Raw genomic sequence first — 23,580 nt, forward strand, 5'->3', positions numbered from 1 at the left:
CATAGCTTTCTGTTGCACCTGATCCTGCTGTGTGTGACAAGCGGTACAAGTCTGCCATGTGCAGGTGACTTACTGCAGCACTGGAATTCTGCAAATGACTGCAAATTTAGAAAATCAGCCACAGGGGGCGCTAACATGCTATATTTCAGCTAGACAAATCTGCTTTGGTTGGTAATCCTAAACCAGACATGACCACTTGGTTTTGTCAAATGATAGGCCATTTTTGGCACAGGCCGTGGAAAAAGATGCACGTGTTATCTTTCAATCTGACGTTTGTGTATCAGGCTTCTCTGCTTGTGGTTGAGGAGGCAGTTAAAATGTTAAAATGCACAGGATTAGGACCACTTTTTCCATGCTCTCTCCACACACACACACACACACACACACACACACACACACACACACACACACACACACACAGAGAGAGAGAGAGACAGCTAAAAACCCTGCTTTGTGTTTTAAGAGTGGTGGCTGATTCCTCTCAGCGCTGTAATTAAACAGCTTCTGAAAGTCACACTATGCCCACAGCGCAACTTAGAAAGGGTCTGTGTTTTGGATGAGAGGCCGCATTTACTGTTTTCATCTGAGCCTTTCAGTCCAACAGTGTGTCCAGGTCTAGCTGTTCAGTTCATCTGCTGGTTAGAATTATAATTATATATAAATCCTGCAAACATTCAACCATTCGGTCTTTGCATTAAGGAGAATCTCAGACGGAGGGATGCATGGACGTCCCAAAAACATAATGCCTCCATTAAAAAAATAAAATGTGAAAATAAATTATGAACAAAAATCATATGTGGAAAATGAAACCACACGCAAAAGAAGTGGAAAGATGAATAGTGTAAAAATCATATATGAAAAAATTACATGAAAAGAAAATGAATCATGTATTTAAATGAACACGTGAACATTTATGTACAAAATCATGTGAAAAATTATGTATAAAATCACTTGAAAATAAATGATTCATGTATAAAAATTACATATAGAATGAAATGATTAATGTATAAAAATGTAGTACTGTGGTACAAAACATTGGTCTCGGTGTTGTCGTAAACTCGGGTGAAATGTTGCTCTGTCTCGGCTCTAAAGACTCTAAATATTGTACTTTGTTGGCTGAGACAAGACTGAGTAAAATTTCACCCGGGTTTATGACAAGACCAATGTTCCATATTACATATAGAACATTGTAATATCTGTACTTTGTAAGGTTACAGTAAAAAACAAATGTTTAGTTAATTCAAGAGAAATTTCATGTCAAGTTAGGACGGTACTACAACCAGCAAATTAACACATCTGAGCGTCTGGTCTTGACATGGACATGGCCATGTGTGGTGTTGGTCTCTTCTTGGTCTTAAAACATAAAATGTGAAGTGTCTAAAAAAAAACCACACGTCGAGTTGATGTGACATTTTGTAGGGACCCTGACCGTGTGCCAGAAAGATCATCGAGCTGTGCTTATGATGACAGATGAACCCGCTGGCCACGTTCCAATACTTCCATGTTCTCTTCCATGTATTCAGATTTCACACACAGTGCGTGGAACTGAGGTCAGTGTGAACTCTGTGTGAACAACAAAGCATTAAATAGTTATAGTGATCTCAACTATTTCATTTGACAGTGTGGGATTCATTATGATTCATTCCAGTTATTTAATCAGTTTTCAAGAGCGACAATACTGACTCAGCAACTGCTCTAATATTCCTCATTTAGTTTATGAAAGATTTAATGACTAGCTGGTGAGCTGAATTGGGTGTGTCATGACGGGGAAATCTCTGGATTGCGTAATACTATGAGCTTCCTGTAGGGGAATCTATTTTGCATATGATTTGGTCTGTTTGTTCCCAGACAGGGAAGAACCTAAAGATTACAGAACACTGTGCATAAGGAAACCTCACATAGCTGCTCTTAGCTGAGTCATGTGCATTTGCTTGACTTAATGTTTCCAGATGTGTATGGACTCTTATTGAACACAGACTTGTTCTTAAATAGACAAGAAGTGAAGTGAGGGGGTAAAGAGGGAGGGACCTGACGCAAATGAAAGCAAGCAAGGCGCTGAGTAAGGAACAGTGAGCAAGGGATAGAGAGTGGAGAGAGGCTGGGCGAGGGGTGGAGAGGCAGTGAAAACAAATTCGGGGAAACCCGACTCTGTGTGTGTGTGTGTGTGTGTGTGTGTGTGTGTACACGCACAGAAACTGCAGTGCTTGTAAGAGCATGTGGAGCAAAAAAAAAAAAAAAAAAACAGCACATGCCACTGCAAGACTGTATTGCCTAAACAAACAAGGCACTTCCATTGAGGAACGGCTGCTTGTAGAAGCTAAATTTAGTATGTAAGAAGATGCTAGAGCCATGGTGTTATGTTGTTATCAAAACAAAATTGTAAAAAAAAAAAAAAAGTCATGACAAAAGCATGTATATGGAATTCTGTCCCATTGAGCTTTATCCTTTTTCCATTTAAGGCCAAAGCCCAAATATAACTGCAGATGGTATTATGTGTAGCTAATTGCCTTTTTTGGGCTTAGGTGGTGGGAGTCAGCATTTCTGTTCAACAGAGAAGCAACAGGGGTTTTTCTTAATCACAGATAAAATGCCTGTCTCACATAGTAGGTATGAAATGATAGTACTGGAGTCTTCTTTAGATTGTTATCAATGAAAGTCAAAACAGCATTAGTTCAGTTTGTTTATCATACGCCTTACAATGCAACTTGGACACATCATCACTGATGTAACCTGTGGTCATTGGGTGTTTTGGTCTTTCAACATCGGACACCCTCACCCAGGCGGCCCAGCTGGGGGTGGTCAGGCCCGGTTTTTGTGTCCAAACCAGGTATCCCATTTATCCTTCAGAATCGCAAACATGTCTAACACAACCGCAGCCATCCAAGCCTCCCCAGTGACTAAAGGCTGTAGCAAGCCCCAATGGCACCATTAAAACATGCTCAGCGCCACTGGTTCCATATGGATTTCTCACGCCACACAAACATTCCTACCTAACGCTAACCTGGTTGAGACAGCACAGATGTTTTTAGCTAGCTCACTTGAGCAAATAACAAGTACAGGGTTTCAAATTTAGTCAAATTTAAAAAGTCACATTTAGCTAGCTAGTGTAATGTGACCTCACAAAAAGGTACCTTTGAAATACAATATTGTGAACATATAAACCACGAATAAAGGTGTGTAAAATGTCTTCGGAAGATCTGTTGGGGTGTAAGCTGATCAGTTAGTCCTCCCTAGTCAATCCCATCACCCCTCCTTGTGCAAGTTCTTCCATCCATGTGTTTACGCATTTGATAAACACAGTGTATACACTGTTAATCAAAATGTATAACATAGCAGTCTGTTCTCACTGAAACAAGAATATGCTTCTTCCAAATTACATGCAAAAAATGTTCTGAAGGCACACACAATGACCACATGTTGAAAGGGAACTATTTGATACACCTGACCCTGACATGCAAATAAAATTGCAGTCACAGTGTTCAAAGCAACCATAACAAAGGAAGGGATTCATAGAAGTGACACTGTGTATACACATCAGACAATGTTAACTTTGTGAAGACATGAGGGACAAAGAGAGAGAGAGACAGAGAAACAGTTATTGATCGTTATATAGAAAGCAAACAAGGATGCATGATGGCGGAAGTGATCATCACCCCAACTATGGATGGTGTCTAAAAGAAAAACATACACACCATCACAGAAACTGGCCAAAACTAGTTTATCTAGATTGTTGTTTTTAAACTGTACTCCCTGCCCACTCCCTTCTCACTCTCTCTCTCTCTCTCTCTCTCTCTCTCTCTCTCACACACACACATACTTTCCCTGGAACACCTGCACTTTTTTTGCCAGCTCTCTCAGGTTACACCGCCCAAGAGGAATCCAATACACAAAGAACTTGCAAAGCAACCAGGATAACCCTCATGTTCTGGGTAACAATGGGTTACATTTTAAACCAAAAGTGCAAACATGACAGAAACATGGACTTGAAACAAGTTAAATATACGTAAATCAGATTTATATTACAAATATTATGCTCATTTTTAGACCTGAGAGTATCACGGCAACACAAATAAATAAATGCTTCTTCATAAAAAGTCTCTCTCACACCCTCCTTTTATTAATTACTCACCTACCTGTGCACACACACCCAAAATCACAAAGGACATTTGTGTGTTACACTGGTAGAAACTTTTGGCTAAGTAATAGGTTAAGACGTTGTTTTAATTTAGACACTGTTATTTAGTGGTGTATGTATGTGCTATGATGATACAGATAAAGATAAGATGTGTTATATAATGTACATAAAGTCTAAAGAGGTGTCAGGCTTAATGTGTCAACCATCTACATGGTAAACAGAACATGTGGGTTCTAGGCACCAGTAGCCCTGCGGTTACCTCAGCACAGGTGAAAATTAAGCTCATAACATCCTGAGGCTAGATGAGACCAGACGCTGAACAGAAATCAGCTTGAATTCTGAGAAAGAAAAATTACAGGTACGTCAACAAGACAGAAAGCACACGAAGAGCTGATGTACAAAAACAACTCCAGATACACTCAGGGCCACACTGTGAATCTGTATCATTCACCTTACTCCAGGCCTTTGACCATGACCCTGTAGTCACCATGTTGCCCAAGCAAAACAGCAGCATTTTAATAATCCAAGCTGACATTTGCCATGACAGGATGTAATTCATACCAAAACCAACATACAATGGAAGTAGTGGAATTTATCCTGCATTTCAAACACTTGAAGTCTCTGAATCTGCTGATGATTTGCTCATTACTGATTACATCTCAAAAAACTTTTTGTTTGGCGTAACCAGCCAAAATAGCAGAAATTTTTCAGACAAGTCTAATGTTCTCCCTGATAATTTTACTGTGACTTTTCACCTTTATGTTGCCAATGTTATAAAGTGGTCAGCCAAAAAGATATCAGTGTGAAAAAGATGTTATCTTAAAGAGGATAAAGAGTATAAAGGATAAAGAGTAGGATAAAGACCTCATACTCTTTCCCACAGACATTTTCTGGGAATTGTCCTTATCTCATCTGAGGTCTCATCCTGGTCAATTGATACTTCTGCGTTCCTAGGATCTCAACTCACGCTCTTTCAGCCTTTTGCATTCACACATTAGGACGAGTATTTAATGTAGAATTTTTGTGAAAAATTGCATGTAGGCTCCTCTTCCAGAATATAAGCTAGACTGGAAAATGGACAAACACTTGGCTAAAAAAGTAGGTTCTGTACATGGTAATATATACCCTTATTTGGTTTATGTATGTGCTTTAATTAATAGAAAAAGTGACTTTATCCTTTTGATGTGCCCAAAAGTGAAAGCATCTGTTTATAGCACTGCCGAACCTCAATATTCTCCCAGAAAAGTCCCTAATTTCCACTCAGCTTCAAACTCCCCCATATCTTTCATTTTTTAGGACAAATGTTCAAAGTCAATCTACTATAGTGCCACTTCATCCATCTATGGTAGCCATAAAACCAGAATATAACCATTTAAATATTCCAGAGCCTAACTACTATAGTATATTGTGGATGTCTGGATATATTAGAGCAGTGGTTTGGTTTAGCAAATACAGCTGACAATCACTACAGCATTCCTAAATGCGCAAATAATTCATACCTGAGATTTCACTTATTGACGCATGTATGTCTGAAGGCAGCATTTCAAAGAATCTGACTACTCAAAAACCATTGGCCATGACTTCAACACCTCACACAATCACCTATTACGATTTTTTTTAGCATTTAGGAGACCAGGCAGGGGCAGAGCAGCGACAATCTGCACAACTCATGGAGTATTTCTGCTGAAGAAGCATTAATACAGATATGCTCAATAGAAAGTTTTAAAGAAAAAAGAGGGAACTTTGGTTTCATCCTAACCTCAATAACAATAATCTCAAAGGCCTTGGACAAAATAAAGTTTTCTGTTGCCAAAAAATAGCCAAGATATTACTGTACAAGTTTAAATAATAAACCTAATATTTGGAGAGTTGGATTATATTTAGACGGAGTCTGTGAGGTTTAATTTACAGTGGTCCCTAAGTGGCTGCAAAACATTTGAGAACCTCTGTGTTATGCACTGGCCAAAATTAGTACGACTCTTTCGATTTTGTAAGAGATAAATGCCAAATTTGGCCAAATTATTTCTCATCAAATCTGTTTTTTGTTCCTCATCAACAGATTTGACACCATTAATGAACCAATTCCAACAGTGCCTGCTAAACGACATTCCAGCATCATGATTAAAAAAAGCCTTCTTTGGGTTTTGCGAATACAGTGTAGAAACTAAAGCTAGTTTTAGACTGTGTGATGTCAGCAAGCTTTTAAAATTATTACTTACCTGCGTATGATATGATCCCAATAAAATATTTAATGGCAGAGTGTGAGATAATGTGTTATGTCAGAATATTTTGTACGATGAAGATCCTCTAATGATAGATCTGTGATTAAAGAAAATGACTTTGTTCTGCTTACGTCATCAGTCAGTGTGATCTGGGCTCCTGCAGAAATTGGGGTCACACACAGAAATTAAAAAAGGAGAGTAATCTTGTGGTAATAAGGACATTTTTTTGTTTCGTTTATGTATTACGAGTTTTGTGTGATCCTATGCCGCTCTCCTTATCCGTGGCCTTTAGTCGAGCGTCGTAGCAGCGCCCACACTTTGAGATTATAATGCCAAAATTTCTGACACTAACAACTTTGTTGTCGAATATGTTTGAAAGTCACCATGTTTCCATGATGCATCTGTCACTGTAGTACCTTTATTACGCAAAGATTAACCACAAAGTGCTGCATTAGTCATCAGTACATATGTGGTAAATGCATCCTTTTCCTTAACTGACGTTTCCGCTCCGCCCCCGGACACACCGCGTGGCCAATAGGAAGCCAAAGCATCGGTGTGACGTGTAAACCCCGCCCCTTTTACTAAAGAAGGAAACAAACAGCGTGAAAGAAAAGAAGGGAAGATCGGGGAAAGGACAAGAGACTGGAGGAGTTAATTTATCGCTGTCCTCTACACAAAGCCCTCGGACAAAAAAAAAATAAAATAAAAAATATAAAAAAAAGGAGCTGAGCTCGTTATATTTCGAAAATCTCTGCCTTGATTCTTTAATCATCATCGATTATAAGTTGAGGATCGACTAAGGTGAGTGCGATGTGATGTTCCTGTGTGTTTATTGTAAAGATTTAATCTCGAGTGGCTGAATGAGGAGCTGATTAACGACGGTTTGCTGACGTGTTTTAAACAAATAAAACATTCAGAGAGAGATGATGATGATGATGATCATCATCACACACCATGGTGTGGGTCATGTTTAACGCTGAATATATAAAAATAAACATATATAAACGGTATTTTTCGACGGTTGAATCCTGGTAGAGACAAAAGTCCACTAGTCAGCACCACCATGACAAATAACTGGAGGTGACTCGCCTGGGCAAAAACAACACAGGACAGGAAGAGCTTTAGCTCGTTAGCTCTCTACCTCACAGACTGAGACATGCTGACATTGGACTGTCCTCAAAATGTGTTCTTTAATCTATAAATAGTTTCTAAGTGCTGTTTTTAGTAAGAACCGAGGCACAGTCCTCGGGGTGATGACTAGCTCGCCTGCTCCCTAATCCTCTTATTGTCTATTGTTTTTGTTCGGTTAGTTAGCGAAAAGCTAGCTGCTTTGTTAGAGCTCTCTCTCTCTCTCTTTTTTTTTTTTTTTTTTTTTTTGGGACAAAAAGAAGACAGTTTTGGTTTCAACAAGAACATCAGTTTCGAGACACTTAGCTAAACAAGCTGACCAAACCAGTTTCTGTTAATCAACTAGCGAGTTTACTTCAGACTGTCTGAAGTGAAAAGGAAGTGCTATTGTAACAAAGAAAGAAAAAAAAAAAACACTGCTTGGAGTCGAAACGTTTCAACAACCAGTTTCACTAATACTAAAAATAACTAGCGTTTATATGTCTATTTTTATATACTTAATTCTCTGCCTTTTGTTTTTTGTTAGCGTTTGTAACAACCGAGTATCAGGTGTCTCCTCACCGAGTTGCTAGGCAAACCTGGATGGCGTTTCAGTTAGCAGAACAAACACCAAACATTAGCCTCGCTAGCTAACACTAGCTCTTCTCTTTCTTCCAGTTTTGTCTCGTCACATAAAGAAGCTAAAGCTGTTGGGGATTTTATTCACCCACACCTGGCGTCTGAAGGGTGTAATATTTCGATATGAACGTCTTCCAGTCGAGTAAAATCGCCTCAGGCGGCTTATTCATCACTCTGACAGGAGGTTATCTCCTGCGCGTGAACAAACCGCAAGCGCTCGCGTGACGACTGCTCTGGTTTTGTGGACGGTTGCGTGCGCGAGACGGTAAACCGTTATAATTTAAAAGCATGTCGTCACGGTTTACTCCACCTCACGACTCCGGTTACCTCAGATGTGAAACTCTAGTGTGGTATGACATGCCCCCTTATCGCCGTTCACAGGCACCATTTCGTGTTACGGGTGGGCGAGTCGACCAAAAATGTGGCATCACGGTAGTCACGATACGCGAGTGCACCAGCGTTGCCGACTCTTTTCAGAGGAAAGGAGACAGCGCATGCGCAGGAAGTCGTTAGATGACGTCACAGCCTGATTTGCATACTGCTTTTTCATCATAATCATTGGCATATCAAATTGTAAGATAGCGTTTTATCAGACTAGAAAAATGATAGATTATAGTTTATTTCTTAAGTCATTTGTTTCTTTGGTCCTCTTTGGTCATGGGATCTAAACAGACTAAACATATTTATAAAATGCGGTACCTTAGGAAGAACGCAGACAAAAAGAAACAGTCACAGTGAGTAGTCCGTGAAGGAAATGGTTACTCACTTGTATTACTTGTTAATATCAATAAGAATGTTTAAAACAAACAAAAAAAAAATGCATGTGGGTGGGACAAACAGTGGTGATCAGTGATTGGACATGAGGAACAGTGGTGATCAGTGATTGGACAGCGGGAACAATGGTTTGATCTGTGATCGGATATGAGGAACAGTGGGGATCTGTGATCGGATATGAGGAACAGTGGTGATCAGTGATTGGACATGGGGAACAGTGGTGTGATCAGTGATTGGACGTGAGGAACAGTGGTGATCAGTGATTGGACAACAGAAACAATGGTGTGATCAGTGATTGGACATGAGGAACAATGGTGATCAGTGATTGGACATGAGGAACAGTGGGGATCAGTGATTGGACAACAGGAACAATGGTGATCAGTGATTGGACAACAGGAACAATGGTGATCAGTGATTGGACATGAGGAACAGTGGGGATCAGTGATTGGACAACGGGAACAATGGTTTGATCGGTGATCGGATATGAGGAACAGTGGGGATCAGTGATTGGACATGGGGAACAGTGGTGTGATCAGTGATTGGACGTGAGGAACAGTGGTGATCAGTGATTGGACAACAGAAACAATGGTGTGATCAGTGATTGGACATGAGGAACAATGGTGATCAGTGATTGGACATGAGGAACAGTGGTGATCAGTGATTGGACAACAGGAACAATGGTGCGATCAGTGATTGGACATGAGGAACAATGGACATCAGTGATTGGTCATGGGGGAGGGATCAGCTGCACTTCTAAAATGTTATCGTTTCTATAGTAACAACTCATTTGCTGGGACGTGTGTGGTGGTCGATGTACATAATCTAAGACTAATAATAAATGGATCACAATGTGCCATCATTTAAATAACAAAAACTATCTGATTGTTGAAGCTTTCTGTAAAGAGACATTTATTTAACATTTATAGAAGGAGTCACTAGTGTCAGTACTTTGTAAGAGTCAGTTTTTCAACATGGGAAATGGAGGAAATGACAGAACTTTCTGGTTTCTTGGACAAATGGCATGACAAATTGTGGGTTTTTGTCTCATTAAAATTCAAGAGAGGGAAAAAAAGGCTAGTCAGAGAATGTGTTCATAGCTGCTATAACATAAATGATAACAGGAAGTAACTTGACTCGCAGACATTCCACAACATTTAATGTTACTGTAAATGGTTAAAAAGCATGATGTGTCATCCAATGATAAAGACTGTAATTGTTGGGAAATCTCTGTCAGTAAATCGTTGAGGAATATAACACATTATGGGACGTGATTGGCCATTGGGAACTGTGATGCAACTCAGTCAGGCTTTACACACTGGTTGTGAGTCGACTGAACCTGATCCCTCAACTAGTCTAAGCAGCAGCTGTGATGTGAGCTGGAGAGCCATATTGAGTTCGGGACAGTTGCTAACATCTGCTGATTTACTAGATTGCTAGATCTGCTGAAAGTTGCTAGATTTGTCGCTAGCCTTTTATTTAAAAAAAAAAAAAAGTCATTAAAAGAGTCTAAAATGTGATGAGATAAAATAATTTGAATAAAACAGCCAAGTAATACACACAGCACCCGTCGGCTACTTCGGGGGCCAATTATGGCCTTTCACAAGCTTTGTGTTCTGCTAGCAGTGGGCGAAGTGACCAAACATAGCATAACTGAAACCAGTCTTATGAAGCGTATTGTGCTTTTCATGTTGGGACAGAGAAATAGCTGAAATAGCACATACTGTTGAAATAGCACATTCTGCACTGTAGAAAAGTAAATGAAAAAAAAGAACCCAAAAGAAATAATTGCGAAATTCACATTTACTCATCTGGAAAATGTTTATTTGCTTAAACAATGAGAGGAAACAATACACGCAAATAGTTGCACATGGCATAACGTCTGATTAGTTTCTGTGAAGTATAACAGTGCTGCACTTTATAACTCATATTTTTAATTAACTACTGTTAATCAGCTTTGTAGAAGTATAGACACGTAATACTGAAAGTGTGTTTTGACGTGCTGTATCTCAACCATGCAGTGATATCACTCACCCCTTAATCCTTTGTGACGTTTATTAAAAGTGTTTAAAGAACTCATTACGCCATATTAAACTTACTATTACTTGGGCAGGTTCTTGACCTAGATTGTAAACTGCAAGATCAAGGATGTGGTGTCCTGACTGGCCAAAGTAAAACAAATGTGTCCTAATTACAAACATGTTTACAGGAACACAGTGAGAGAGCTCTTAGTCACCTCAGGCAAACATCATGCAAATGTTTTGAGGAAACTGTTGATCTTGAATTAATTAGTACCAAAGGAAATTAAGCTAGATCAAATCAGCTTCCTCAAAGCTGTAAATATTTGTCACCAAACCATGTCTTTACTGAAAGTTTTAGATTCTATCACGCGCATTTAACACTAGTTTATACATAGCACCATTTTTTTTCCCAATTCGATCTGGGCCACGATGCAAGAATTTGAACCAGACTATTGTAATTACAATTTGAATCATTTCATAACACACTATTGATTTTACCCATGATCTATCCTACAGGGTAAATAATAAACTGTATGAAATAAACCCCAGTATAAAAAGAAGGTCCTCTTCTAACTTTAAGTCTAGGCACGACCAAGTCGTGTTCAGTAGGTGCTGACTCGGTCATTCATGCTATCAGACAACAGTTTTATTCAGAGACATGTTTAACGGAAATATTCAAGAAGGTATCAACCGGGGGTGGGGTTATGGTGGCTTAGTGGTTAGCAAGTTTGCCTCGCACCACCACGGTCGGGGGCTCGAATTCTGCCTCCGCCCTGCGTGCGCAGAGCTTGCATGCTCTCCCCCTGCTTCGGGGGTTTCCCCCGGGTACCCTGTACTCTGGTTTCCTCCCCCAGTCCAAAGACATGCGCTCTATGCTGATTGGCATTTGCAAATTGTCCGTATTGTGTGAATGGGTGTGCGATTGTGCCCTACAAAGGGTTGGCACCCCATCCCGCCTTGTGCCCTGAGTTCCCTGGGATAGGCTCCAGGATCCCCGTGACCCTGACTAGGATAAGTCATATGGAAAATGGATGGTACCACCTGAACACAATTTCTTGTATGCATTTAGTATCTTGTATCGTTTACCCTATGCTTGCCATGAAATAGCCTTGTTGCTGACATGGCGTTAAAAATCAGTAAACAACAATAATACAGGATATACACTCATGGTGTGCTGTTATAGTTTGCTATATAGGAAAATAATCACTGTCGGGGTGGTGTGATGCAACCCGAAGTAAATCAGATTTATTGTCACCACCACAAAGTTGATTATTTTCCTATTAGAGCATGGCCTGAAGTATTTTATTCATCTTGTACCACAGCAATTTATTAATGCAAATAATTTTTCATTTATTAAAGAATTACGAACACTTTTTACTTTTTATTCAATTTTATTCATATACGATTACGTTCAGTATCTGCAAAATGAGTTAGTTGCTTACGTTACTTGCCTTATAGCAGCTATAAACAGTCATTGAAACTGAAATTAATATTTACAGTTTATTCTGTATTAATATTGTAGTAGTTACTAGACTTTAAAGTTTATATAAAACCATAAGTTTTATATAAACTCCCACAAGTTTAACCAGAGAATTAAAAAAAAAACAAAAAAAAATTTTTCCAGCAGCAATGGCCCAGGAGACCAATCAGAGCCCGGTTCCCATCCTGTGCACCATGGGCTGCGGTTTCTACGGCAACCCCAGGACTAATGGCATGTGCTCTGTGTGCTACAAGGAGCACCTGAGTCGACAGCAGAGCAGCGATCGCAGCCCAGTGAGCCCTCTGGGTAAGTTGCACAGCAAAATTACAAAGCCTTGTTCACCTTATTCCTACCCAAGGGTGACGACGCTGCTGGAAAAACTGACTCGTCCAATTTACAAGCTTGATTTAAAGCATCGTGGAGTTAGAATGATGCTTTATATCAGGAACAAATGTGCTCAACTCATATAAAGCTTTGTTTTTCCCAGTTTTGCTTTGTTAGTGTGTTTACCCTGCTCTCCTGACTCAACTAATTGGATTAGTAACAAACTTCCAAGGAGGATAAAAGAACCAGGATTAGGAAGGTTCTCAGTTCTGGGCTGTTAAAGTATAGACTTATACATTAAATGTTCTTTTTAAGGAGGTAAAAATAAAAAAGGAATTACCTGGGGGTGTTCACCCTATCATCAGGAGACTGCAAGTTCGAATCCTGCTGAGTGACACTAGACAATCGCGTGTGTCTGTGAGCTCATGTATGTGGAAGAGGGTAGATAGCTTCTGCCCTTTTACATCCATTTTCTGGTGTCTTTGCATAGTGGAAGCAGTTTATATGAAGCAGATTTGACCATTTGTGGTTAGAATGCCTCAGGCCAATTGTTTTAGATATACAGCTGTTATAAGGGCTGTTTTTTTGCATTTAGTCATTCGTGTGCTTTCCTTTCTGGAGCAGCAGGCAGTCCTTCATCGGAGACGTCGGCCATGCAGAGATTAGAAGGCAGCCTAAACAAAGCGGAGGCGACCTGCGCGGAATCACCGTCAGAGTGAGTTTCTCTTTGTTTGGTTGTGGGTGTACGTACACGTTCATGCAAGTCAGTTCATCCCTGTGCTGCGTTCACACTCTAGAGCTGCTGTTTAATTGGTGCATTCAAGTACAGAATACTCCCACCTGTCTGTATCTGTCTGTCTGCCTTTCCTTTGTTCTGTTCCCTCAGATTTCTTTCTTTTAATTTGTTCTTGTTCGTTCTGTCTTTCATTCTTTCGCCACCTGTCAAGTGGACAAAAACAGTGAAATAAACATGACATTTTATAGATGCAGCTTATCAAAAAAAAAAATCAGAAAATTAATTATTAAATATACAAAAATGTCTTCTACCTGTAATATCTTGCAAAGTAAAATATGACATCACATATTACCCAGATGCCCATCTGATATTGTTTTCTTAAAAAACTACTAAGCTTTAAATGTTTTTTTTTTTTTTTAAAAAAACTGAATAACTTCACAGTTAAACACTTTGACACAAAAAAATCACTCACATTATAAATATAATAAATATAATAAAGTGTAAATCATAAATGTAATAAAATCAATCCTGTTTGTCTTTTCACCTGGTAAATGTGTCAGACTGTGAGCTGCCTTCTTTCTTTCTTTCTTTCTTTCTTTCTTTCTGCTTCTGTCTTCTGTCTCTGTGGTGTTTGCATGGTTGTTTGTGCATTTTTCTGTTTGTCAGTACTTCCTTGTGTGTGTGTGTGTGTGTGTGTGTCTGTGTACATTGGGCTATGAGGCCTCTGACTTAGAGAAGCCTCATGTTATGGTCAGGTGCTTTGAGCCTTTGCCAGCAGCTGTGCATGTGGTTGTGTGTGTATCGCAAGTCAGCGGAAAATACTGTGCTGTTTCCTCAGAGGCATGTCTGCCGCAGCCTCCCTGCCTGTCACACAACAGATGACGGAGATGAGCATTTCCAGAGAGGAGAAGAGCCTGTCTCCTACATCGAACAATGCGGAAGCAGGTAATATACATATACACAATGTAAATAATAATCCATATTTACATAGTGCTTTTGAGTAAACAACAGAATTACATTAAAGTTACATTCAAGTTAAAAAAAATAGATCTGGAGTGCTACAGGTATAGGGGAAGTTTGAATGTCTACACTGTTATAGCTGTATGTAGCCAAAAGGTTACATACTGTGTGATGTAACACAATCAAGAGTGTCTGTTTGCTTGTTCAGTTCAGAGTTGAGTTAGTGCTCTCCTCCAAGCATGTTCAGCCATAATGTTCCATTCGCTGAAAAGGTTTTGGGTCGTGTTCCTCTCAAGTTTTCTTTCTCGTGTCGATTTTTCTAAGGCATCTAATTCTTCATCCCGCAAAGCTGCTTTGTGACACTGTCTTTTCTATAAAGCGCTATACCAGTAAAATTGAATTGAATTCAACTTAACGTCTGTTGGAAGAAGCACGTCTTAAACCTCGCCGTTCTGGCTTGCTAGCATTACTGCGATAGATGGTGGATTAGATAATAGGGAGAAAAGTGTCAACATATTGAAGAGCATATAACGTGAAATAAAGTGTTTGCACACCAATGCGCTTTACTTAGCTTCAGCTGGTTGTACATAGTCATGGTAAAACTGAGTGCATTAATGTTCTCTGAAAGCTTTATTTGAACTATTAAAGATGCATTCGAAGCGGTTTAACATTTAACAGTTGGTTCCAGAAGTCCATTAACATGTGCTGCTTTGTTAGACAGATTTAAGTTTCAAAACTGATTTATTTTTGAATCGTGTCCATATTAGTTTTTGCTAGCAGACAAAATATAAACACTGTACTTTCTTATCTTTCTGTTCTCCTCTGGGTGTTTGGGTGTGCGTTTCTGATGCCGTGTGGTTTTTCGGGCACATCCCTGTGAAATTGTAGCCTCATTCTAACACACACACACACACACACAGGCTGAAGGAAAAACCTGGTTGTAATTATGATTGTGGACTTCCTGCTTCCACAGTCGTTAGCCAGCCCACTTCCTCCTGCTCGCCTCTCAGTGATGTGGCGAAGAGTCCAGACTCCGGAAAACCCAAAAAGAACCGCTGCTTCACCTGCCGCAAGAGGGTCGGCCTCACAGGTGAGCATTCCCTAAAGAATCATGGGTAATACACGAGCATTTAAGGCAAGATACTACAACTGAATAGGATATATATAATATATATATATATTATATGTGTTGTATATTGCCGATGTTCTTTCAACTACTTTTTATATTGGACCTTTACAAAGTGTGTCTCTTTATTCTTTATTTATACAAATGAGGCTAATTAGATGTGCATAGAATTTTGCATACTTACTTTTGATGTTTGAATTTAAATATTTATTATATTCACTTTGAAGACACTCTCAAGAGAAAGACCTTTACAGAGAATTCTGGTGGAATATCCTCATGAAAATACTACTATGCACTAAAATATATATATATATATATATATATATTTGGATGTCATTTTTCAGTATAAAATTCAGATTCGATCCAACAGTAAAGTTGCCAAAGTTACAAAGTTTCAGTTGTCCCAAGCGGACACAAACAGTGAAAAAAAATCTGTTGAGTTTTGATATTTTTATTGCTACCATTGAAGAGAAGACATTGACAAAAGACAAACCAGTCAAGTCTCTTTATATGTAAACATTTCCAGCCCCAGAAATATTTTTTTTTCCCCAATTCCAGTCTTTGCCTTTTGTTACAGGATCAGATATCTGATGTTTTCTCTGATATTTGATCCACCATTTTGTTGGTATAGGCCCGATACCGATACTGGGTATCAGATCTGGATGGGTGCCATGTCTAGATACAAGTATAAACTGAGTAACACTGTTAATAGTAATCATAATAATATGCATTTATTGCAGGCTTTGACTGTAGATGCGGCCAGCTCTTCTGCGGCATCCATCGCTACTCGGACAAACACAACTGCACATACGACTACAAAGCCGAGGCGGCCGCCAAAATCCGCAAAGAAAACCCTGTGGTGGTGGCCGACAAGATCCAGAGAATATAAAGCAAAGCATAAAGCATGGAAAGAGAAGAAGTATTGAGCTAAATCGGATAACGGATAACGGATAAACAGACTTGTGTTTTTCTATTACGAGAAAGAAGGCGGAGGGGAAAAACAACCGTGCTGTGTGACGCCCATGCATTAATTACCGTTTGGTTCTAGGTATTAATTTTGTTTTTTTTTTTTTTCGACGCTCTCGCCTGCTGTGCCAGCTCTTTGCCATAGTTTTGTTTTGATTTGTAGATCAAGGTGCCGTTTCAGGGAACCGTTAATCCTATTTTTCATTTAGGTATGAGCTTTGGTCGCTTAAATGACTTCCTTGCTCTTTCTTTCAGCTCCTGATTAGGTTTAAGATAGAAGTAAAAACGCCTAAAAATGACTCGATTGCATCAAAAAGAGAAAACTGAGGCTACATCTTGTGTTCACGGGATCATTTCAAGATACCGATCCAGCATTGCAATCTTATCATTTTATATACTATCAAGCTGATATTGATACTAAGTATTGGATCGTTGCTTTCCTAGAAATCGCATGGTTTGCCAAAACGAGGTTGTGCAATTTAGCGTTGTGAGCAGGATTTTCTCAAACTCTTAGGGTTTTTTTTTTTTTTTTTTTTTTTTTTTTGGCACGTTGTTCTGCAACTGTTTTCTTCCAGTCAGGATTAGTAGACAATTTTATATCTTATTTTCTTCCTTGATGTTCCACTCAAGCCTATTCAGTAAAGGTCAAACAGATAGATTTTCCACCTAGGCTGCCTGTCGGTCATCAATCATTCATCTTTTTTCCCCCATGACAGTTTCATAATGTGAACATACTACTGTGACCCACTGGTGGATGTTGATCCGAAGGCGTCAGTGTTGTCGTTCTCGCTTCTTTCACAGCACACGAGCTCACAGCCGTGCGGCCATTATTATAACAGATACTATGGGGTTGTGTTTGTTGTTTTATCATTCGAGTGCAGTTATTTAGGCATTTATTTGGTGTTTGTGAATGTGTGTACGTGAGAGAGAGAATGTGTGAGAGAGAGAGAGAAGCAATCCTTTCTGAGTCAGTTACGTTTGGACGTTTGAAGCTCGACAAAAGGATCAGTGTTTTGTTAAATGTGAGTGTGAGCGCTGCCACCCATAACTGAGCTTCTCTTTCCGTGTGTGTGTGTGTGTATGTGTGTGTGTGTGTGTATATGAGTGTGTGTGTGTTTTCTCTAATGGCTCCGGGAGTGACAAAACCGTATGTATCTGTTTTGAGTTTTAATTTCAGCTATTAGTTATATGCAAATTTGTACAAAAGAAAACCTGTTCATATTTATGTATTGCATTTAATCCTTTTACTTGCCATTAATGCAAAAAATAGTATTGTAAATAAAAATGTACAGAATAAAAAACCCCACTACACTGTCTCAGGTTTCCCTTTGTAGCCTATTTTTATATATATTAGACGTAAATGGTCAGTGTATTGTTGCGTGTATAAGGGAGGTATAAACTGAGTTGCCAGTTTATAAGTTGATGTTTGACCTGCTTGTGAATTATACTATAATAGAAAAGTGTGATATTATTATTATTATTATTATTACTACTACAAGATACTGATCTGAGTTCAGTTTTGCTCTTTTCATGGAACTTTTAGAATTGCAGGATCCTCCCACATTTTGCTGTAATTTATATATTTTTTTTAAATATAAAGAGTGACTAATGTACATTTCCTCCCTTTTATCTCCCAAGAATCCATACACTTACACTACACATACAATATGGGCAGCTAATATTTCTCCATCTTGCTGTAAGAGCACATGGTTCCTGCTCGTCCTCTAGGTTTACCATGATCTGAGATCAGTTATGTTGCTTATTGATTTTATTATTATTGCTGGATACACCCATCTTTTGACTTAATATGTTTTTACCAGTGTCAGTTTCAAAACACTGCATCACTGCTTAATGGAGTGTTTTGGTTTTGAGTGTAGGTAAAGGGCTATAACCTGGCAACTCTATGTGTAACACATGAACATTAATGGTAGCTGCTCAAAGCGGAAATCAAGGCTACTGAAGTATTCTTTAGATAATTTACATTGTGTGATCGTGTGTGTAATATGACTAAATGCATGATTGAATGAAAATAATCAGCAACTGTGTGGTTTGTGGAGCTGCTGTTACCATCCTAAATTTGATTGTTTACCTATAAGGGCATGTCCAAACGTCTTTTATTCCTCTCATATCACAGCAGTTTGCCAATGATTACATTTTTAGATTAATTAATCATACTTTTAATCTATTTATAGTTGCATTTAATGTTTTGGAACATCCATTATAAACCATTTAGGTCCCTATCACTTAGACTACAGCAACTATAAACAGTCACTCCCTCACCAGCCTCTCTATATGCCTCTGACACCATGTTTTTGGGTTGTTGAAAGAGCAGAATGTCTCAATAAAACACTGTAACCAGCAGACAAACTGATCCAAGGTCACAACAGGATCGAATGTCTGAAATAGCTTCCTTCCCAATATTTTAAAGCTATTTGAGGCATTCATATTAGTAATAAGCAGGACTAGACTTGGCGGCAGAGGTTTTCCCGTTGACGCCTTTGGCGTTGAATTCTACTTGTTTCTTTCTCTTGACGTTTATAACAAATAAAAGCAGCTTGTCATGTTACTGAATACGTTGAACGAGCAAAGTCCTCTGTCTTGAAGACTTTCCTGTGGTGGAAAACCTACTGCTATAAAGTGCTGGCAATTGAGACTTAAATAAACATTAGTAAATGTTCTTCTTTGTTAAATAACAGCACATTTTTAATCCGTTCATTTGTAGTCGTACATTTTGTCAAGCTTTCACTGTACAGGTCTCTGTGAATGAGTTGTTGCTAGAGAAATAACATATTAGAACAAGTATATTAATATAAACCTGTGATTTGCCCTGCAACCAGAATATCATCAGAGCTGCTGTTATAGAAAATGAATCAACACTTCCTGACCAATCAGAATTGAGACATAACAGGATGCTGGATGACTAAAGTATCATTAGTAATGCTTGCTTTAAATTGATACACATTAGATGGTAATTTACTAGGCAACAAAGGTTCTCTAAGAGGAACTGATTTTGGTCAGTTTTAGTGATTTACATGTTGTAAAGGCATTTGATTATATATCACTGGCTGTAGGACCATCCTTTATGAATACAGCAAATGTTTAAAGAGATCTCCAAAGGCAAAGCGCCAATTGCCACATGCACAGGTGTCATGACAGCTGTCTAATGGCTTTAGCTGCTGTTGTCAGGAAGCAGCTCGTTTAACAATGTGTAACTGACCTAGGAACAGCTGGAGAGGTGAGTGTCAACAGGTGCCAATTTCACACATACACTATGGGTGTTAATGTTCTTGCTTTAACAGCACAGGGTTCCTGCACCTCTTCTAGGTTTAGGGTGACCTGAGATCAGTTTTTTATTTAGTCATGATCCAGTTGTTGTATTTGATGTGAGATTAGTGGTAAAAGGGAATTAGTGGTATGCCTGTTTCTGTGCCTCTTTCTTGGGAATCGTAGCTGATCTGGGATCAGTATTTCCCTTATCCTCCCGCCCTTGGCTTCATTAAGCGTCACAGATTACCCATTCCAGGAAAAGCTCTTATATTTTCAGAAGCTTTGTGTATGTATGTCAAAGACAAATGCAAGTCAGAAGATTGACCGAAGGTTATTTTTGTGGCTAAAAGGACCATAAATAGCATTTCTAAGACTTAATCTACTGTAAAGGTATTCAAATAGCTCTAGGATGAACCATCATTCTTGAAAATCCTAGAAGAAATCCTAATAAAAAAGGGCAATGTTGTTGGATTACTTCCATTATAAGAAAAGCTACAAATATAAGCATAACCAGTTGTAACCTATTGTGCAAGTTGAGTCATGTTAAGTCTTAGAGACCATATCAGCAGGGTGTGATGGAGACTGACACTGGAGACTCCTTCCAAAAATTCTAAATGAACATCTCCTTATAGAAAACATCATCATATCAAAATTACACACATTTTCACTTCACTTCACTTTAAAAGTTTGTTTTATGTGGAGTGTCCACCACACAAGTCCACCCTGTTATAGGTTAATAGTGTAAGAATATACAGTAGTGCATAGTTAGATTGTCAAAGCTAGATATTTTCACTAGGGGATCCCCTTACTGACCAACACAGTCCACTACTTGGCTTAATAATGTCTGGAAAATCTGGAATTGCACAGTTAACATGTAGCAGGTCAGTGAAAAGCTCAAGGCGGCCGTGGGAAACATGACAGAGTGATTATGGTTTGCTGGCGAGACAAGGCTTACTTTCTCTGACTTAATCCTTATTACACAAGTCAGGGGATGTACACAAGCCGTGACAGCCATGTTTGACCGTATGGGTCATATGAGGGAAAGAAGATGGAAAGAACAGATTAAAGCTGGAGACTCTTACTAAGAAGTGTTTCCTGGGAATTGTTTCCAAGAATAAATTCATATGGCTTTTGCAAAAAAAAAAAAAAGTAAATGTTAAAGAGTAATGCTTGTACGTGATTAAAGAAAGTAACATACTCAGTAATGGAATTTTTTTAAAAACAACTTGGAGTCTTTCTAGTTTTACCTGCAGAAACAGAAACACATAAGAATCCAGAATAACTGTAGAAGGTTCTGCACACAATGGGTGGACACCACGTGTGTGTGTGTGTGTGTGTGTGTGTGATTTGAATTTATGCATGACTGTTGACACAGGAAGTTCACTAAGTGGGTTAGATTAGATGGGATTACTGCAGATTTGCAAACTCCATTGAAACACAAAAACACGCCCCCCTATACACACACACACACACACACACACACACAAACACAAACACACATACGCAATGGGAGTGGGAGTGGAAGTTGATGCCCTACTAAGGCTGTTCAAATTATACAGCTCTTATTCTTAGATAGGATGTGTGTGTGTGTGTGTGTGTGTGTGTGTGTGCACGTGTTTATAACCAGAAGTCTACCAGGCATGCTAATAAAGCTTATAGTGACTCATCACGTCTGTGAGTCAGAAACAGAGAGACAGAGATGAGAAGTGATGTCACTGACATTGAGAATGACACATTATAACCCCGCCTCTTCCATATTTGGGCTTGATACTCCGCCCCCTCATGTGTATTCCACTCATGATTTGTTGTGGTTCTTTTGATCTTTTGGCCTCATGTTTAAACACAAACACTGCCTCTCTCTCTCTCTCTCTCTCTCTCTCACACACACACACACACACACACACACACACACGCTTTATATTAAGTAGCTATGATTATGATACATTCTGTAGATTTGTTCATGCTAGCAAAAAGTATCTAAGTGTGTGGGTGAGTGTGTGCTTGTGAGTACTTAATCTTGCATTCACACACCCTTGTGGTGACAGACAAGAACACAATGTACTACCAGTGCACTCTCTCTCTCTCTCTCTCTCTCTCTCACATACACACACACACACACCTCCACATGTTCCCAGCCCCGAGCTGTCTGGGAAGCCTGTGTTTTTCAGTGTAACTGAACTGCTGATTAGACAGTTCCCATCGCTGCCTTCTTCCATTTGCGTGTTTATACACACACACACACACACACACACACACACACATATATATATATATATATATATATATATATATATATAACCCAAAGTTATGGAGGCTAAACAAATGCAGGTTAGAAAGATGAAGGAGATATTTCTTCATAAAAGAGTGAATTAATTTACTAATTAATAACATAATTATGCAGTGAATGAATTGGAAGATGCTGTACTTTTTTTTAAAGGGATTTACACATGTGTGTGTGTGTGCACAGTGTGTGATTTTAATATTATATGAAACACCCAGCTTCTCATCTCTCTTATTAACTGCAGTCCAGATTGTAATAATAATAATAATAATAATAATAATAATAATAATAGAAAAGTGTCAATTCAAAATGTATTTAGAATTTGTACAGTATTCTCAAGGCAAAGTTCAACACTAAAATAAATATCCTGAATATATATAACTTACACAAATACCAAAAAAACACATCTTTAAGAACTCTTAAGAGATTCATTATTTTTAATCAGCTTGTTAATATAACTGATGCCATTTTTAATTCCTATATTGAATGTAAAAGTGTATGATTAACATGCACGGTTCTCATTAAAAAGCTGCACAATATGGACAATGGAAATGGAGAAGCTCATGGAGGTGCTTTTTGTATTCTTTTTTGCAGTATACCTTGAGATTGTGGGTATTAGCTATCTCAATCTATCCCCGGTGTCAACTTTCCAGAACCTTCCTTAGTAGAAGTCCTGTGCGCCATCTCCAAATTTAGTCCTAGGTCCTGATCATTCCACAATATCAGAAACAGATTTCATTTTTCCCAGGTTCCGCAACTTCATCAATGTCAGAGCCAGGTTTTGAAGCTTCTCCAGTATCAGAAGCTACTTAGAAACTAACGAAACAAAACTTCATAATGGCTTCCTAAGTTATAGTCTTGCGTGAACCAATAAAACATTGATAATACAATCATAAATAATAAATTGCTCCTTAATGCCATTCTTTGACATTTCTGAAACCTAATCCAAAACCTTTTCAAATAGCTCTCCATGATGACACTGAAAAGATTTACAGAGACAAGGTTAGGTCTCTAACCCCCCCACAGCCAATGAATTTTTGGTTTGTTTTTTGTTCCGGGATGCTGATCACAGATTTTATGCATATATTGTATCTCCAAATGCATAGATCGTTTCCTAAAAATTTATTTTTATTAAGTAATTAAGCAGCTAATTGTATCAGTTAAATAATTGAGAGAAATATTTAATATTATACTGAGGCACCATGCTGACACACCATTGTGCCTACAACGAGAACACCCTTGAAGCTAACTATAACTGGCCAAATTCACAATACAGTTGTTCTCCACACTAAATAAGTTCAGTAAACTCATATCAGCACAGCAGATCAATCATCTGACATGGCCTTCTGTATCACCTTGGGCATGTATTTCATCTTGAATAATTATCCACCCCTTGTCTTCAAAAAAAGGGAGTCATAATTATGTTGAATAATTCACAGGATGAGAAATTGCGCGGCTCTAGGGTTTCGAGTGCTTATTGTTCCTGGACGAGGTCTCTCAATGGCTGCAAAAAGTGAACTCGTCATGCTCCTTACTCATCACTGG

At 38.7% G+C, this 23,580-nt stretch overlaps 1 protein-coding gene and 1 long non-coding RNA gene across 4 annotated transcripts; one reads left to right on the forward strand and one right to left on the reverse strand.

Annotated features, from left to right (window-relative positions):
- Nucleotides 1-868: 868 nt before the first annotated feature.
- Nucleotides 869-8,610, reverse strand: LOC117595903 (uncharacterized). Of its 2 annotated transcripts, none has more exons than XR_004577093.2 (2): nt 8,431-8,610; nt 869-1,563 (listed from the first exon to the last, which is right to left on the reverse strand). It is a non-coding gene; the product is annotated as an uncharacterized LOC117595903 (long non-coding RNA). The 2 variants fall into 2 exon arrangements; XR_008300829.1 differs by having other exon boundaries at nt 8,198-8,610.
- zfand5a (zinc finger, AN1-type domain 5a) lies at nt 6,960-17,803 on the forward strand. 2 transcript variants are annotated; one of them, XM_053228888.1, is made up of 6 exons: nt 6,960-7,158; nt 12,520-12,681; nt 13,324-13,414; nt 14,274-14,380; nt 15,369-15,485; nt 16,262-17,803. In XM_053228888.1, exons 2-6 carry the CDS (start codon nt 12,525-12,527, stop codon nt 16,408-16,410), a joined length of 621 nt encoding a protein of 206 aa, XP_053084863.1. In that variant the 5' UTR covers nt 6,960-7,158; nt 12,520-12,524; the 3' UTR covers nt 16,411-17,803. The 2 variants fall into 2 exon arrangements, with proteins under 2 accessions (XP_053084863.1, XP_026795509.2); XM_026939708.3 differs by having other exon boundaries at nt 12,523-12,681.
- Nucleotides 17,804-23,580: the final 5,777 nt, after the last annotated feature.

Source organism: Pangasianodon hypophthalmus, chromosome 24, assembly GCF_027358585.1.
Source record: "Pangasianodon hypophthalmus isolate fPanHyp1 chromosome 24, fPanHyp1.pri, whole genome shotgun sequence".
Lineage (NCBI taxonomy): Eukaryota > Metazoa > Chordata > Actinopteri > Siluriformes > Pangasiidae > Pangasianodon > Pangasianodon hypophthalmus.